The sequence below is a fragment of the Equus przewalskii genome, chromosome 3 (assembly GCF_037783145.1).
Source record: "Equus przewalskii isolate Varuska chromosome 3, EquPr2, whole genome shotgun sequence".
Lineage (NCBI taxonomy): Eukaryota > Metazoa > Chordata > Mammalia > Perissodactyla > Equidae > Equus > Equus przewalskii.
In genome coordinates, this window is record NC_091833.1 from 60411792 (window position 1) to 60426946 (window position 15155).

The window sequence follows — 15155 nt, forward strand, 5'->3', positions numbered from 1 at the left end:
CTCTTTTTGTTTGAGGAAGGTTATCACTGAGCTAACATCTGTGCCAGTCTTCCTCTGTTTTGTAAGTGGGGTGCTGCTCAGCATGGTTTGATGAGTAGTGTGTAGGTCCGTTCCCAGGATCCGATCCCAGTCTTTTGGGGAGGGAGCAAAGTTTCTCTTATCCCGTTCCACCTCCTCCAAGGGGGGCTCCAGCCTCTCCGCCCTCCATCATATGGCTGCATGGGTCTCTCAGACGTCTTTTGTGTTGTGTTTGGATGCCCTCTGTTGGAGCATGAATGTCTTTTTTGTGGTATGGTGGAGGAGAGAGATTGCCAGGAAAGCTCACTCTGCCATGATGCTGACTTCAGTCTCCAAAAGTTGGGTTTATAAAGCCTGACTTAACATATGACATTCCTTTAGAAATCATTGCATTTTTGCTTTGCTCAGAATTTTCAATCACAAAATATCTCAGCGAACAAAAATAGGAGAGACAAACCCAAGAGTACATCTAATCTCATTGTAAGCGAGATGAGTCCGAAATCTCAGATGTAAATACTTCTGAAGCCCACAATTTGGGCATTTGGAAATCTTTTCTGCATCTTTTACTGATCCCCAGCATGCACACCTTCACAGCTTCAAATGAACCACTTAGGAAGCTTGCAAAGCAGTAAAGGATGTTAATCTCCTGCTGATGCAAGTTTCAGACACCCATCTTTCAAGTGGCTGATATTCAGGTTTTCAGTTACACCTTTTCAGTCTTCTCCACCTTGCAGCAAAGCAAAACAATTTTGCTGCTTTCCCCCTGCACTTAGCAGAGTTCTAAGCAGTTGAGAAAGTTTCCAAGCAATTTTCTTGCTTCCAAGCAACAATTTAACTGGCATTAGCAATTTACTAGTATTAACTAGTATTTTCTTTGCCCAGGAGCTCTATTAAATTCCCCAGAACTCTGCCTACTGGTCTTTTCTCCAGAGAATTTCCTTCCACCCACCCCTACCACCTCCACCCTCTGCAATATTTACCTAACCAACCTTCTCCCTTTCTCCACCTTTGCCCCTTCCTGTGCCACTGCCAAGCTGTGCCCACTCCAACAACCCTCACCTCAGCGTCCTCCCATTTGAATGCCAAGATTACTTTGAATTCTAATCAAGTAAAATTCAGGTTAGAAAAACGAATAGAGCAAGATGAATCAAAGATCACTATCTGTACCTCCACCTTTCTCTTCTCTTGGCAGTCTGCAGTGCAATTGGAACGCCCAAGCTAGACCTACCATTTCCAACACAGAGTCGGGCATGACCAATTTGTTCCCTCCCAGACTTTATACAACACAATGACTCCCTTCAATTGCCAGTCTGCCTCATCTAAATGTTCCCTTTGCCTAAGGCATTTCAAATGTGAACACACAGGTTATATCATCACGCTAAGAACTCCTCTGACCAATGCACAGGCAGGCAGGTAGGTGAGGGGGTCACTGGGCTCCATCTGCAAACTCCTTCTACAAACTCCTTCTGCAAGGCACAACTCTGCGTTGTGGCATCAACCTTATAATGTTTTACAGCTTACGAATCTTCTTGAAGCAAGGTTCATAGCACAGAACTAGTATAACAGGAAGCTCAATTTAGAAGATGCAGCTTCTGAAAACCTGCAGCCCAGAAAAGGAGAGGTGCCCGCTGGCATTCATGTGCCTCGGGGTTGGGGCTCCCGGGTCAGTCAGTCAATGCAGCACCTCTGCTGATGGCCCTGGAAGCATCTGCTTTGGACTTGTTAAGATTGCCACCTCATAAGCTTATCTGAAAACCTTAAATAGTGGCCTCCTGAATACAGGGCTTCCTGAGCGAGGGCTGGAAACATGACTTTGGAGAACTTCCTCCTATCTGGAAGGCGTCAAGTTAGGCTGGCTCTCTCCTTCAGGGTCTTCCCTCCTGCCCCACTATGATTCACACTGGCCAGGGGCTCCATGTCCCCTGGTGCCATCTGATGGCTATGATGAACACTAGAGTAACAAACCACGGTCCATGAGGCGTTTTAGTAACTTTCAGCTGCTGCCATCCCTGCGGGCCACCCAAGGATGCACATTCAACCCCCACCCTCTCTACAGGCAAAGAACACCAACCCACCCCCAGAATCTTGGCCTGGAGTGCCTCTCCTCCTTCCCAGTTACCAACAATACCCACTCCATCAGTGACTTGAGCAGCTGGCCCAGGCTGACCAGATGACCAGAAGCAATGTCATAAGTGAACGGATAACATGGAGAGAGTTAAGGGAGGAGGAGAGGCAGAGTGAACTCACAGAAGAGGTTAGCCCTGAACCTGGAGGCAAAAAAAGTCTGAGGGGGAGCAGCATCCACCTGGAATATAAAGCATGGGCCAGTTTTGTTCAGAGACACATAAGCATCCTGCCTCGGCGGCCCCCGCCTGTCAGACACCTTGGGTGCCACACCAGTAACTGCTTAGGGTGGCACCTTACCTCCCAAATCACTCCTTAGACCACCCTCAACTCCCACCAGGGGGGTCTTGCTTCACATCCAGACCTGGGTTCCATCAGGCTGGGCCTGGCCTGGCCCCTGTCCCAGGCTGAACCAAAGTCATATACCACCCTGGGCCAGAGCGGTCAGCCCCACGAAGCTGAGTTCAGTTTCCACAAGACCAGGACTCATTTCCAGGTTTGTTGACAACCTTTTGTCTGGAAATAAAGGGGGCTGCTGGTATTGACAAGCGCAAAGTCTGCTCTCCAACTCACCTGCAGCCCTGCACCCCATTGCCTTCCTTCCTGATCACTTCCTGGGCATCAACTGCCCAGTGTTGCCGCGTCTCCTCCTCCTCCCGTCTCTCCCTGCCTCTCCCCTTCCACACACGCCAGGGCCAGGGCTCTGGAGGCTGCTCAGCCCATGCAAGAGTGGTACCCTCCCAGAGCCCAAATTCCCCTTCTCGGGCGAGCAGCTGAAACAACTTGGCCTGGAGTAGGGCTGTCCCCATCCTGGGTCACTGCAGGCACTTTAAACGCACCTTTCCTGGGATAGTTTTCTCAAGACCTCGCCTCTTTTTTAACCTTCCTTCTCTTTGTACCTCCACCTCTCATGTCTCATCTAACTCTGTCATCTCCCCATCTGTCCCCTGAGGCCCTAAATGGCCACTTCCTCCCCCACATATAAAACCCAGAGGAGCCTCCCTGTCGCTAACACCTCTGTTGTTTTTAATAACGTCTTCTTACTCTCATTTTGAAATAATTTCAAACTACAGAAATATTACAAGAATAGTACACAAAAACTCCTGTATACCTTTCACCCAAATACATCAATTGTAAAAACATTTTGCCACGTTTGCTTTATTACTCTTCGTCCTTCCCTTCCCCTCACCGCATAGACACACTTTTTTCCCTGAATAGTTTGAGATTTATTTATAGAAATCATACTCTTACCTTCAAATACTTCAGATTTTTATGTGAGGATGGGCTCTTACATAATTATCAAATTCAAAAAATTTAACACTGATGTAAGACTATTATCTAACACGTGGGCCACATTAAAAATCCGCCAGTTGTCCCAACAGTGTCCTTACGGCTATCTCGCCCTCTCCTTCCCGCCTCCAGGAGCACATCCTACGTTTGGTTGTCATGTCTCTCTAATCTTCTTTAAACTTTGTCTACCATGACGTCTACATTTTTGAAGATCACAGGGCAATTGTTTTGTAAATGTCCCTCAATTTGGGTTTGTCTGATGATCAGACTCAGGTTATACCTCGTTAGCATAATTAGAACTTTAGACTTGCACAAGCTACTTCTGCCACAAAGCAAAAGATGCATTTAAGAGTTATCACTCCCTTCCAACAGACTCCCATTGCTACAAAACCCACTAACCCCACCTAGGTGGTGAGGAAAACATTTGGTAAACTAATTCATTTTGAGTTATTAGTGATCGAAGGCTGTCCCCGAGTCAATAAACCCGCTAGGCATCACTGTATTATTTTTTTTTCAAGAAGATTAGCTCTGAGCTAACTGCTGCCAATCCTCTTCTTTTTGCTGAGGAAGACTGGCCCTGAGCTAACATCCATGCCTATCTTCCTTTACTTTACATGTGGGATGCCTACCACAGCATGGCTTTTTGCCAAGCCGTGCCATGTCCACACCCAGGATCCGAACCAGCAAACCCCAGGTTGCTGAAGTGGAATGTGCACACTTAACTGCTGCGCCAGTGGGCCAGCCCCAACATCAGTGTATTTTAAGAGAAAAATTTATTAACCTAAAAGATGTATTTGTTTTTTAAGTCACAAAAGCCTATGCTTTTAATTGCAGGTGTGGGCTGTTTCTCATATAGACAACTCTACGCATGTCCAAGGGCGAGGAATGGTGCAATTTTACTGAGAGTTCTCTTGAAAAAGGCCTTCACTATGAAACACTACGGGAGTAGCCTGTTTCCTATAACTGATGGATTGAAACTGTTTATCCATCTTTACTTTGTCTTAGTTTTCCTGGGGTTTACATGTCTCCTAGCAAGGCCTTCCGGGACTGGATTTCAGAGCAGTGAAGTTTTGGATTGCAAATTTCTAATGTCTGGGGAGAGAAAGCCCAGTCAAAGCCAGCTTAGTTTGGGACACTTGGAGGCTCTGTAAGTCCACCGAGTGCCTAGGTGAGCAGTGAGTGGTGGGCACGACATGGCAGAGGAGTGCGGACAGAAAGGGAGGAAAGATCCAGATACAAACCTTTATCAGTCTTCAAGTTTGCCCAAGGTGGCCCTTTTCTGCTTATGCCCCACTAACCAAAAAGAAAACAGAAAAGGGAGCAGATTTATTACAAAATACAGAGTTTCTTAATAAGGATTTTAAACACAGCTTTTATTAAAGCCTGCAATTTTGAAGCAAATATCTGTTCTTATTGTAAAAATATGCTATAAAATGAGTGAAAGAAATAGTTTTTTCTTTTTCTCTTTTAATAATAGCAAGGAAGCACAGCATGATGATTTTACGTCTCTCCCCATTTCCCAGGCAACATTCCAGCATCCTCACGTCTTTTCCGCTCCTTTTCTTTTTCTTTGTAGAAGCAGCAGCAGCAGCAGCAACTTTTGCACATACTTCTTGAGAGGCACAGGTGTAAGCCACCGACCACACATGCAAAACCAAAGTTCCTCTCTCAAGGCAAGATGAGTGGCACAAATAGGAGACAGCGTTTTGCAGAATGGCTAAAGAAATAGCCAACGAATGCAATCTGTGGGATTTGTTACTTATGTTGCACCCTCAGAATACAAGTTTCCTATAGTGGAGTGAACTTATGTGTATACACTTCTAGAGTTACGAGAACATTCATGCAAACTTTTAACGAGACTTTTGAGCCCAGAACTATGTTGAAAGTTTTAGGGGAAGTATCTTATTTAGGCTAGTATCTATACGATGATAATAGGAGAAACAGAGATGCTTATTAAACCAATTTGTGTTGGTTGCTTAAAAAGTTAACATTAAACTACATTCAGATATTACAGTTAAAAAAAGAGGGAGTCCAGCCCCATGGCAGAGTGGTTAAGTTTGCATGCCCAGGGTTCACCGGTTCAGATCCTGGGTGCGCACCTACACATCACTCACCAAGCCATGCTGTGGTGGCGTCCCACATAGAAGAACTAGAATGACTTGCAACTAGGATATACAACCATGTACTGGGGCTTTGGGGAGGAAAAAAAAAGGTGGAAGATTGACAACAGATGTTAGCTCAGGTCCAGTTTTTCCCCCAAAAAAGCACACCTTAAAAAAAGAATTAAAAAAAATAAAGAGTTTTTTGGTTAGGTAATTCAGTTTTTGATATCATTAAAGTATTATCTGTAGTCAGACTTCCTGTAACTTTGTTTTGCTTTAATCTTTATAATTTCTTTTTTTGTTGTTAAAAGACTGAGTGGATCTAGAAAGTTCCCAGTACAAGAAAAAAATTTTTGTAACTACTTATGATGACAGATGTTAACTGGAATTATTGTGGTGATCATTTTGCAATATATACAAACGTTGAATCATTACATTGTACACTCGAAACTAATATAATGTTATGTCAATTACACCTCAATAATAATAAATGAATAAATAACTGCTATCTATAACACTGCCAAACAGAAAATAGAATAAAGCTTTCAGTTTTCTATGATTTCTTTTAAAGTTCACTTTGTAAATGCGCCTTGCTCTGCAAGTTTTCCAGTGAGCATCAAATGGTGTCATTAAGGTCTTCATTTGGTTTATAACAATCTCAGGTTATTTAAATGCTCTTCACTCCAATTTAGAAGAGGGAGGTGATTCTTTTGGCATCTCAGTTTGAATAGGAATTATTTGAACCACCCATTTTAGGTTTTTATTAGTTTAAATATCCTGTGATCATAAAAAGTTTGGGATAAGAAGAATGTAGTTCCTGCTCCTGTTTTGCGAACATAAATAATCTATAACCAAGTATCTTCACTGCTGACAAGGAGAACAATTTCTAGTTAGTGTTCAAGTGTTTAAGATACTTAATCTTCAAACCCAATAGTTTTAGTTTGGAAAAAGAAAACAGAAATCTTTTATAATCTTTTCCGCGGCATTGGCCTCTTTGGCTTCAGCATGTTTGGGGCTTCTCTCTTCTCTCTGCTTTCCTCAGATGAGCTTCCTCTCCCGACATTTCTTCCAGGGAAATACTGATAACGAGGAGGAAGGCGAACGCGTGGCCAAATAAACGGATGAAACTGAAAACGGCGGTTGCACCATGGAGGGAGGAAAGGTCTGTTTGGAAACCTAATGTAGACTCTGGGCCTTCGTCGTGGGAAAAAAATGAAGGGACACTTGGGTGTCCTTGTGATGGGCTGGATCCTCGTCACAGGGTTCCTTGTGGTGGGGGGAGGGGTGAGGGTAAAGATCTGGCAGTCTGTGGGGTCTCCATTATTTCGTGAGCCCCCAGGAGGGGTCACCACCTCTTCTTGTCCTGGAGGGAGACAACTGCATGTAAGGAAAGAGCAGAAAGGAGATACTATAGGTGTCAGCAGGGGAGAAAGATTGGAATAGAGAAATAGAGAAGTCTCAAAGCCTACTTGGAAGAATTGCCAAAGTGTAATAAAATGAAACATGGATGCACCTTATGACCGAGCCATTCCACTCTGGGGAGTTTACCCAAGAGAATGTGCGTATGTCTACAAAAGACTAGTTCACGAATGTTCACAGCAGCCTTATTTATATCAGCTTAAACTTGCAAACATCGCAAATGTCCATCAATAAGAGAATGGATAAACAGCCTGTAGTCATACGATGAAATAGTACTCCGAAATGAAAAGGAAGAATTACTCATACAACCACATATGGATGCATCCCACAAATGTTATGTTGAACAAAATAACTTAGACACAAAAGAGTACATACTGTGAGGTTCCATTTATATGAAGTTCAAGAACAAGCAAATGTAATCTATGGTAAAAAATTTTTTTTAATTTAGCTTAAGGTTAGGGTAGGCGTTATTTAGTGGAAAAAGTAACCAAAGAATTCTTTAGATCTTGATCTGGGTGAGTGTTACATGGACACAGATACACACACACACATTTATATTGACATATATACACATATACACATATGTATGCACATATCTTTATATACACACACATATATATGTATATGTAAAATGTGATCGATCTGTACCTTTAAGTTTGTGCATTTATTGTGCACAAATTATAACTAAATAAAGAAAATTCAGTGGAAAAAAAGAGCTTAATTAATGTTAAGAAAATAAAAATAAATGCTCCTTGACGGCTATTAATCCAAAAGGCCCATTCGCTTGCCCCAGCAGTGAAATGACTCCCCCAAGAGGAAGGGAGGGGCATCTGCACGCAGCAGGGGAACCAGCACGGAGGGCCCGGATGAAATGAGTTTCCGAGAAGAAATTTGGATCAAGCTCAAGCGTCAAGGTCTTCTCTCTCGCTGTTTGATCCGATCGAAATGGCTATGTAAATCGAAGCTTCCCTTTAGAAAATTACTCCTCACTCCCTTAAGAGACTTACCAATCGCTGGCCTGGAAAGGGCTGCTGAGTATGAGTGATGGAAAAATGAGCTCCCTTCAGGAAGGTGAGAGAACTGAGGCACTTAAAAAGAGCTAGATTCCCCTCATCTTTAGAACAGCTGAACTGAGGTTTCTTGGTTGTATTGGGTATGCTTATTGCCTTCCTGTGTTCACAGCCCTTCCAGAGATTCTGGTTCACCCACAACCCCTGGAAAAGTCAGTCCTACCCATCTTGGCTACGGCTGATGGGACTGCTGTTCGACACTCAACTCATTTATTGGCTGGCCAATGACCAATCAGATTCTCACCTGAGAATCTCAACAAAGAGACACAGTTAGTGGCAGATGTTCGTGGAAGGTGTAGGGCAGAGGGTGGAGTGTCAGGTTTTGGCCAGATGAATATTGGGTAAGCAGAGAAGCCAGTGTCTCCAGAGAAGCTGTAGAATGGGGAAGATCTTTTGAAGAGAAAAAGAGACAAGAGACCATGTCGTAAATGAGTGATGGTGAAAGCAGCCTTGGTTTTTGACTATCCAGGGCTGGTGCCTCTGAGGGCTGACTGTGCTTGAGGTTCTTGAAGATATCTTTATAATAATCACTCCACATCTAGCTTTACTCTTTTTTTTTTTTTTTCTGCTTTATTTCCCCAAGCCCCCCCGGTATATAGTAGTATATCTTAGTTGCAGGTCCTTCTAGTTGTGGGATGTGGGACGCTGCCTCAACGTGGCCTGAGGAGCGGTGCCATGTCCATGCCTAGGATCCGAACCCTGGGCCGCTGCAGCGGAGCATGTGAACTCAACCACTCGGCCACGGAGCCGGCCCCCTAGCTTTACTCTTTTTTAAAGCTAGCTTGAATGGGTGTCTGTTTCTTGAATGAAATACTGACTCTTTTTCCCTTACCCATCCAGGCTACTGCGAGTTGAAATCCTGTGATTGAGACTAGATTAAGGCATTTTGAACTACAGAAGATGGTTAAATCTCACATTACTCATTCTTTCCTCCCACACAATTAGATCAGTACTGAACCTTTGTAATGTGAAAACTTTCTGCCAAGAATCCGATTGCTAGGGGAGAAGCTAGCCTTATTCTTAAGCTCCATCTTGACATTTTGCTGTCAGATCAGGCTTAGCTAGGTCTTGAGCTCTGCCACTCAGTAAGCTGTACTCCAGCTGTTAAAAACCAACCAACCACCCACTCCTTGTAGTCATCTCATTTCTTAAAACCTGAGGCTACTCTCCAAATCCTCCTGCCGACAATGGGGCGTTAGTGGCTGCTAGGCAGGTTTGCTCTGGCTCTGGGATGTCCAGTGGTGTTCAGTCCTCTCTTCTTCTGAGAATTTCCAAGGGCTCAAGACCAAGATACAAGCTTGTTCCAGTAACCACCCCCAAAATGTGGGCAGGACGACATAAAACCAAATTCTTCCAGCAGACTAGACACATGGTGACCACTTCAGTCACTGGTTGGCTAGCACAAGTGTTCTAAAATGTGTGATCCATAGGGATTCGTTTGGGAATCTGTCACAGGTCCTTATAAGGTTAAGACCACACTTCTGAGTGAGTGGGTTGATGCCATACGTGGCCTCCAACTTTGGCTGAGTTAACACTGCTCGTCAATTTTTATGTTTATCTTTGTTCTGCTCCATTCCCAGTGTCTTCTAAACCTTTGATACTCTCCTTAGAGCCCCTTCAAAATTCTCATTTTTCATTCACTTGAAGAATTCTCTTCAGAATTCTCTTTACCTTTCTAAGTAGATTCCTTAGCTTCATGTTTCAGAGAGAGAACTTTGATAATCTGTCATGAAAGTCTTTGGTTCCTACTTCTCTCACCTCAAAGACAAGTCTACACACTTCTGACTCCATTTCCCCGTGACCCCCCACCTATTTAATCTATTGGAATCTGACTTGACTTCCTCCCCTCCACAAGAACTACTTTGGCAAAAGTCATCAGTAGTCCTGGGCTGTTAAAAAGCCCAGAGCATCATCTCCTGCCCTCTTTGCCTGGCTTACTCCTATGCAGATTTCATGTCTCACCTCCTCAGGGTGGCTTTCCCTGCCCTGAGGCTGGCTAAGGCCCCTGGCAGCATGCTTCCACAGCACCCTGTGCGTCCACTTTCATAATACTCAGTCATGTGATTACTTTTCAGCGGTTATATTCCTCCTCCACTGAAATATCCACGTGACCACCCTGTAGACCACTCTCTCTCATCCCTAGCACCGGGCCTGCAGTGGAATTGAATTGACTGAGAGAAATCTCAGTTTCTATAATTGCAAAAGTTACTACGGTCCTACCTCTCAGGAATAATATGATCACCAACCAGCAAATATTTCTCGTTACGTAACATACTGACGTGCCACCAAAGGCACTGAATGTCAAAGACGAGAGCTCTTCTGTAACCTTAATCATACCAAAGTAGGTCACATATTTAAATGCAGATTGAGAACACTTTGAGAGGCAGAACAGCATAGTGTTTAAAAGCATAGGCTCTGGAGTCAGGTTCCCTGAGCTCTGCCATTTAATAACAGTGTGACTATTGACAGTTTCCTTAACTTAGAGGGTCTCCTTTTCTTTCTTTGTCAAATGGAGAAAATAATACTACCCATCTCATTGGCTTGTTGCATTATCTGAAATAAGAAATGTAAAGTCCTGAGAACATACAGTTATGCATTTTGTAGGGCTTAGCTACTGTTGTTATTAATCTTGAATGTGATAGAAAGGTTTTTGTTAGCATGAGCCTCATTTTATTGGGCTCATCTGGTTACATTTTATGTGTAAAATCTGTGCACTATTTTTTTTTTAAGCTTTAATTTTTTTTTATTAAATTTTTTCTTTTTTGAGATTGGCACCTGAGCCAACATCTGTTGCCAGTCTTTTTTCTTTTTCTTCTTCTCCCCAAAGCTCCCCAGTACCTAGCTGCATACTCTAGTTGCAGGTCCTTCTAGTTCTGCTATGTAGGACGCCGCCTATGCACGGCTTCATGAACCGTGCTAGGTCCACGCCCAGGATCCGAACAGGTGAAACCCTGGGCAGCTGAAGCAGAGTGTGCGAACTTAACCGCTCGGCCACGGGGCCGGCCCCAAAATCTGTGCACTATTGATAGGACTAAAGGGTGCAGATGTTATTAGAACAGGGCCTCCATGAAGACAGGGCCTGTGGACTGTTGGTCTCTGCTTTGTCGCCAGTTCCTAGAGTGGTCCCTGCTTAGAGTGTGCTTGGCACATGGTTGATAAATGGAATGAACGGTCAGGCAGATGTTGAATGCTCCTCCTGTAGATTTTCGTGAAGCTCAGTGAGTATTTAATTCCAGTCCCAGAAAATTTGTAATAATAATTTACATTTAAAATTAGAGTATGATAAAAAATCAAGCCAAAATATTGCTTGGAGTTTGGACATCAATTTTAAATGGGTTTATTATAGTCTAGACATGAAATTCATAGCATACCAACAATTAGTACTTTAAAAAAAAAAGTAAGGATGAGAAGACTTTTTTTTATATATGTAATTACCTGTAGTCTGTGGTTATTTGGGCAGACAACAGCTGGTTTGTAATGAACTATACTGATTGTTAAGAGAAGTGCACCTTATACTTGATGTATGAATATGCTGTTCCTCCTTTACACGGCGCATGGAATATCAGAACAATTCTCATGTGCTTTCACAGCTGAACCAGAAAGAAGTGTAAGTCCTGGGATTAGTTTACTCACAATAACTGCCACTCAATTCATTTTGTAGACTCATGGAATGGCTGGCTTTGGGCAAACCTCGAAGTTTACAGATAAAGAATCTGGAACCCAGAAACTGTCGCACAGACCTCTTTCAATTCTATGCTGTAAGTCCAGTCGTTTTAACAGTGTGCAGGTTACTGTGTCAGGTGCTGTGGCAAATGCAGAGATGAGAAAGACACGGGGCCTGTGCTCGAGAAGTGGGGAGACGCCACAGATACACCGACCTGTAATACAGAGCAGAGTGCAGCAAGCGCAGGGGTGATGTACAGACTGTTATAAGGATTCCAAGACGTCTGAGAGAGGTTCCAATTCTAAAATTAGGTGCCTTAAGAAAGCCTTTGTGAAGGCAATACTATAGTGACATTTAAATGTAATTATGTGAACAGAATTGCAGCAAACAGAGGTGAAAGCAGGAAGAGGGAGCAGCCCCAGTTGGCTGGGGAGGAGAGAGAACAGGGTGAGAGTGGAGACTCACAGACGGCCATGTTGGGCAGAGCCAGACGGTGTGTGTAAGCGAGCGGTGAGGTGGGTCCGTTGACCTGGAGCTGGAACTTGGATAGAATGAAGCTACACTTGAAGGACTTCCACGCCAGTCTGAGGGATGGTGGGGAAGAGTGAGCCAAATTCAGAAATCAAATCTCCCATGTTAATGGGTGTTTTTCAGATGTGAATAAGCCTCTCATCTCATTATAACCTGTTTAGCTACATATTTACAAAGCTTCCTGAAGAGTGGTTCACTTTCTGGAAAGCAGTGTCAGGTGGCTGGTTCTGTTTTATGTGTCTCTTTTAGATGCCCCTTTTAGCAGGAGATGCTTGGGGGCCTTGTCCTGGGAACCGGCAGGTGTTATTTGTAATCTGTGTCTCCTCGCCATCTGATCGCCAGAGTCCATGCAGGGACTGGCCACGGTGACCTCTGGTGGTCTCACCACCTGCTCTGATGTCTCTGGCCCTCTCCGCTTTGGGGGATGGGAGCAGGGAGCTTGTTGGGGGATGAACAGGGTCTGGCTGAGCCCCCGCAAAGCCTCAGGGGCGTGTGAAAGGGGCAAAGGACTCAGTTTGACTCCTGGGTCTCTCCTTTCTTGACAGTATCTTTTCTGGAACAAAGTGAACTGTGAAAAATCCTTAGATCCAAGTCTCCCTTTCCTTCTCTCGTTCCTTTCTCCTCTCTTCCCTATCCTTCTCTTTCCTCTCCCCATGGGTCTGCAAACCAATTCCAAGGCTGAGGCCACTGGCAATTTTGTAGTGGGGGAAAGGCTAGATGACAGGAACAGTGGAGAAATTGAACCTCATATAATTCTGAAGAAAGAAATCTATGCTCACCTCAGTAGCACCAAGACACAGCTGAAAAAAAATGTGATTGATTAAAGCAGTTAACAGAGACTAAGCACCCACCGCATGCAAATTACTTGGCTGCAGGGGATATAAAAATGTGGACATTGCTGTAATTCAAAGTGGAAATCGTTAGCCCTGTAACAATAACAACTGGTATCTGAATAGTCTTTTAAGTTTGAAGAGCTTTCTTGTATGATGGTTCGTTTGATCCTCACAACCCCCATAATAATGAATATTATTAATACTGTCAATTCACATGTGAGGATATCAGAGAGGTTAAGCGTATCTAAAGTCACAGAGCTAGAGCTCTTCGGATGATAAAATTCAGTCTCTTTCTCTTTAACCACACAGATGGATGGATATGTATAATCATGGAGCCAAATTTTGTCTTTTCACACAACTTATTAATTAGTGGGCCCACAATGGAATAAAAACAAAACCCTTACCTTCTGCCACAGTTACCACCAACCAGCAGACCAGTAGCCAGAAGGAGACGCAGAACCGGTGAGCCATGGCTCCTGCCCTGAGCAGGCACTGCCTTGAACCCAACGTAGCTTTAAAGGGGAGTTGGTGAGTCACCAGCAGCCTGATTCAGGTAATTTGCATTGCATAGTGGACCACAGCGATCAGGGCCTGTGGTATGAGGGCAAAAAATCCACAAGGAAATTCCAGACAGTATTTATCAGCCAGAAGCTTCTTGTCACCACAGCCAAACATCATTCATCTGTCCTTGGAATTGGGTTGTGGACAACCACCCCCTCACTATCCTTTTCATTCCCTCGAATCTTCTCCCATGTTAGTGCCTTCTCTTAACTCGTGTGTGTGGGTCTCCCTCTGCAAGAGAATCTGTCCAGGAAATACTCAACACTACTTCCCTCTGGGTAGCTTACTGACTTCAAAAAGCCAAACAGGATGGGGAGGGCACTATCCAAAGTCTTCCTGATCCAGGTGGTTTGAAGAGGCTGTTTACAGGCCCCAGGCAGATTACGGCTTCTTCTTCTCTTCTCTGCTGTTGTCCAGGAGCCAAGGGCAGCAGAATCAGAAAACTCTCTTCTCTAGTAGCCGTTAGGGTCACTATCTAAACAAATCTGAAAATTTGGGGAGATTAGCTTAGCAAGTTGCTTTATGGGGTTTCTTCTGATTCATCAAACTGCCCACAAAATGGCCATGGTATATCTGGGCCAGGTTTGTTTGCTGAGAGAAGGACTTGTCTGTCAGTTGCTGGATGAATGGGAGGGCATGGTCACAAGTAGTTAAGAGCATAAACCTTGGAGTTAGAAAAAACTGGTTCCAGTCTTGGTTCCTTTTCTTACTAGCTGGGTGATCAGGAGCGAGTCCCTGAGACTTGAAACCTCAGATGCCTCGTCTGTAAAATGGGACTTGGGGTATTTCCTTCAGAGGATTGTTGTGATGAATGAAAGAGGTAACTGACAGAAAGCGCCAATCACAGCGCCTGCTCCGTGAAAGGGAGTTGTGGCGTATTAAATTATAGTGACTCCAGTTCTGACTTTGCTCTCTTAAGAGGTTGTATGTGCCAAGGGATTCAATCACTCCAAAGGCCTCCACCTTGACCAGAACATTTTCCAGGGCATTGCAGAAAGAACAAAACAGAACATAGTCCCTGGCTTCGCTGAGCTGACAATCTAACGAGGGAGACCGTGCAAACCGAGAGGTGAAATGAGTAAGAATGTTAACACTCAAATTAGAAAATGATAAATTCCACTTGATGATAATCCTAGGCAGAATTCTAGAACAGATGATTAAATGGACAGTTTGTCAGCAGTTTGGAAAGGAAGTAGGGATCATCCAGAACAAGCTCAGTTCCTGAGATCAAGGCATTACCTACTCATTCAACAGCTCTCTATTGACCACGTATCGTGTGCAGACACTGGTCTAGGTGCTGGGGCTAAGATAGGGTTCCTGCTCTAGCGGAGCATACAGTTTGGCAGGGACATTAAATATTAACTAAAGAATAACAATAAAGGGTTTTGAATGTTAAGAGAGAGGAAGTACTAAGGCTACAAAACAGAGAAACATAACCTATAATTTTAGGTGAGTGTGTATTGCGTCTGCTACTTTGCCTGCTGCATTGGAAGTATATCGCCATGCCAATAAAATTAGATCCACGTAATCTCTTTAACTACTG

At 43.9% G+C, this 15155-nt stretch overlaps 1 protein-coding gene across 1 annotated transcript; it reads right to left on the reverse strand.

Moving 5' to 3' along the window:
- Positions 1-4784: 4784 nt before the first annotated feature.
- ODAPH (odontogenesis associated phosphoprotein) lies at positions 4785-13613 on the reverse strand. The gene is made up of 2 exons (XM_008521970.2): positions 13456-13613; positions 4785-6897 (listed from the first exon to the last, which is right to left on the reverse strand). Exons 1-2 carry the CDS (start codon positions 13520-13522, stop codon positions 6500-6502), a joined length of 465 nt encoding a protein of 154 aa, XP_008520192.1. The 5' UTR covers positions 13523-13613; the 3' UTR covers positions 4785-6499.
- Positions 13614-15155: the final 1542 nt, after the last annotated feature.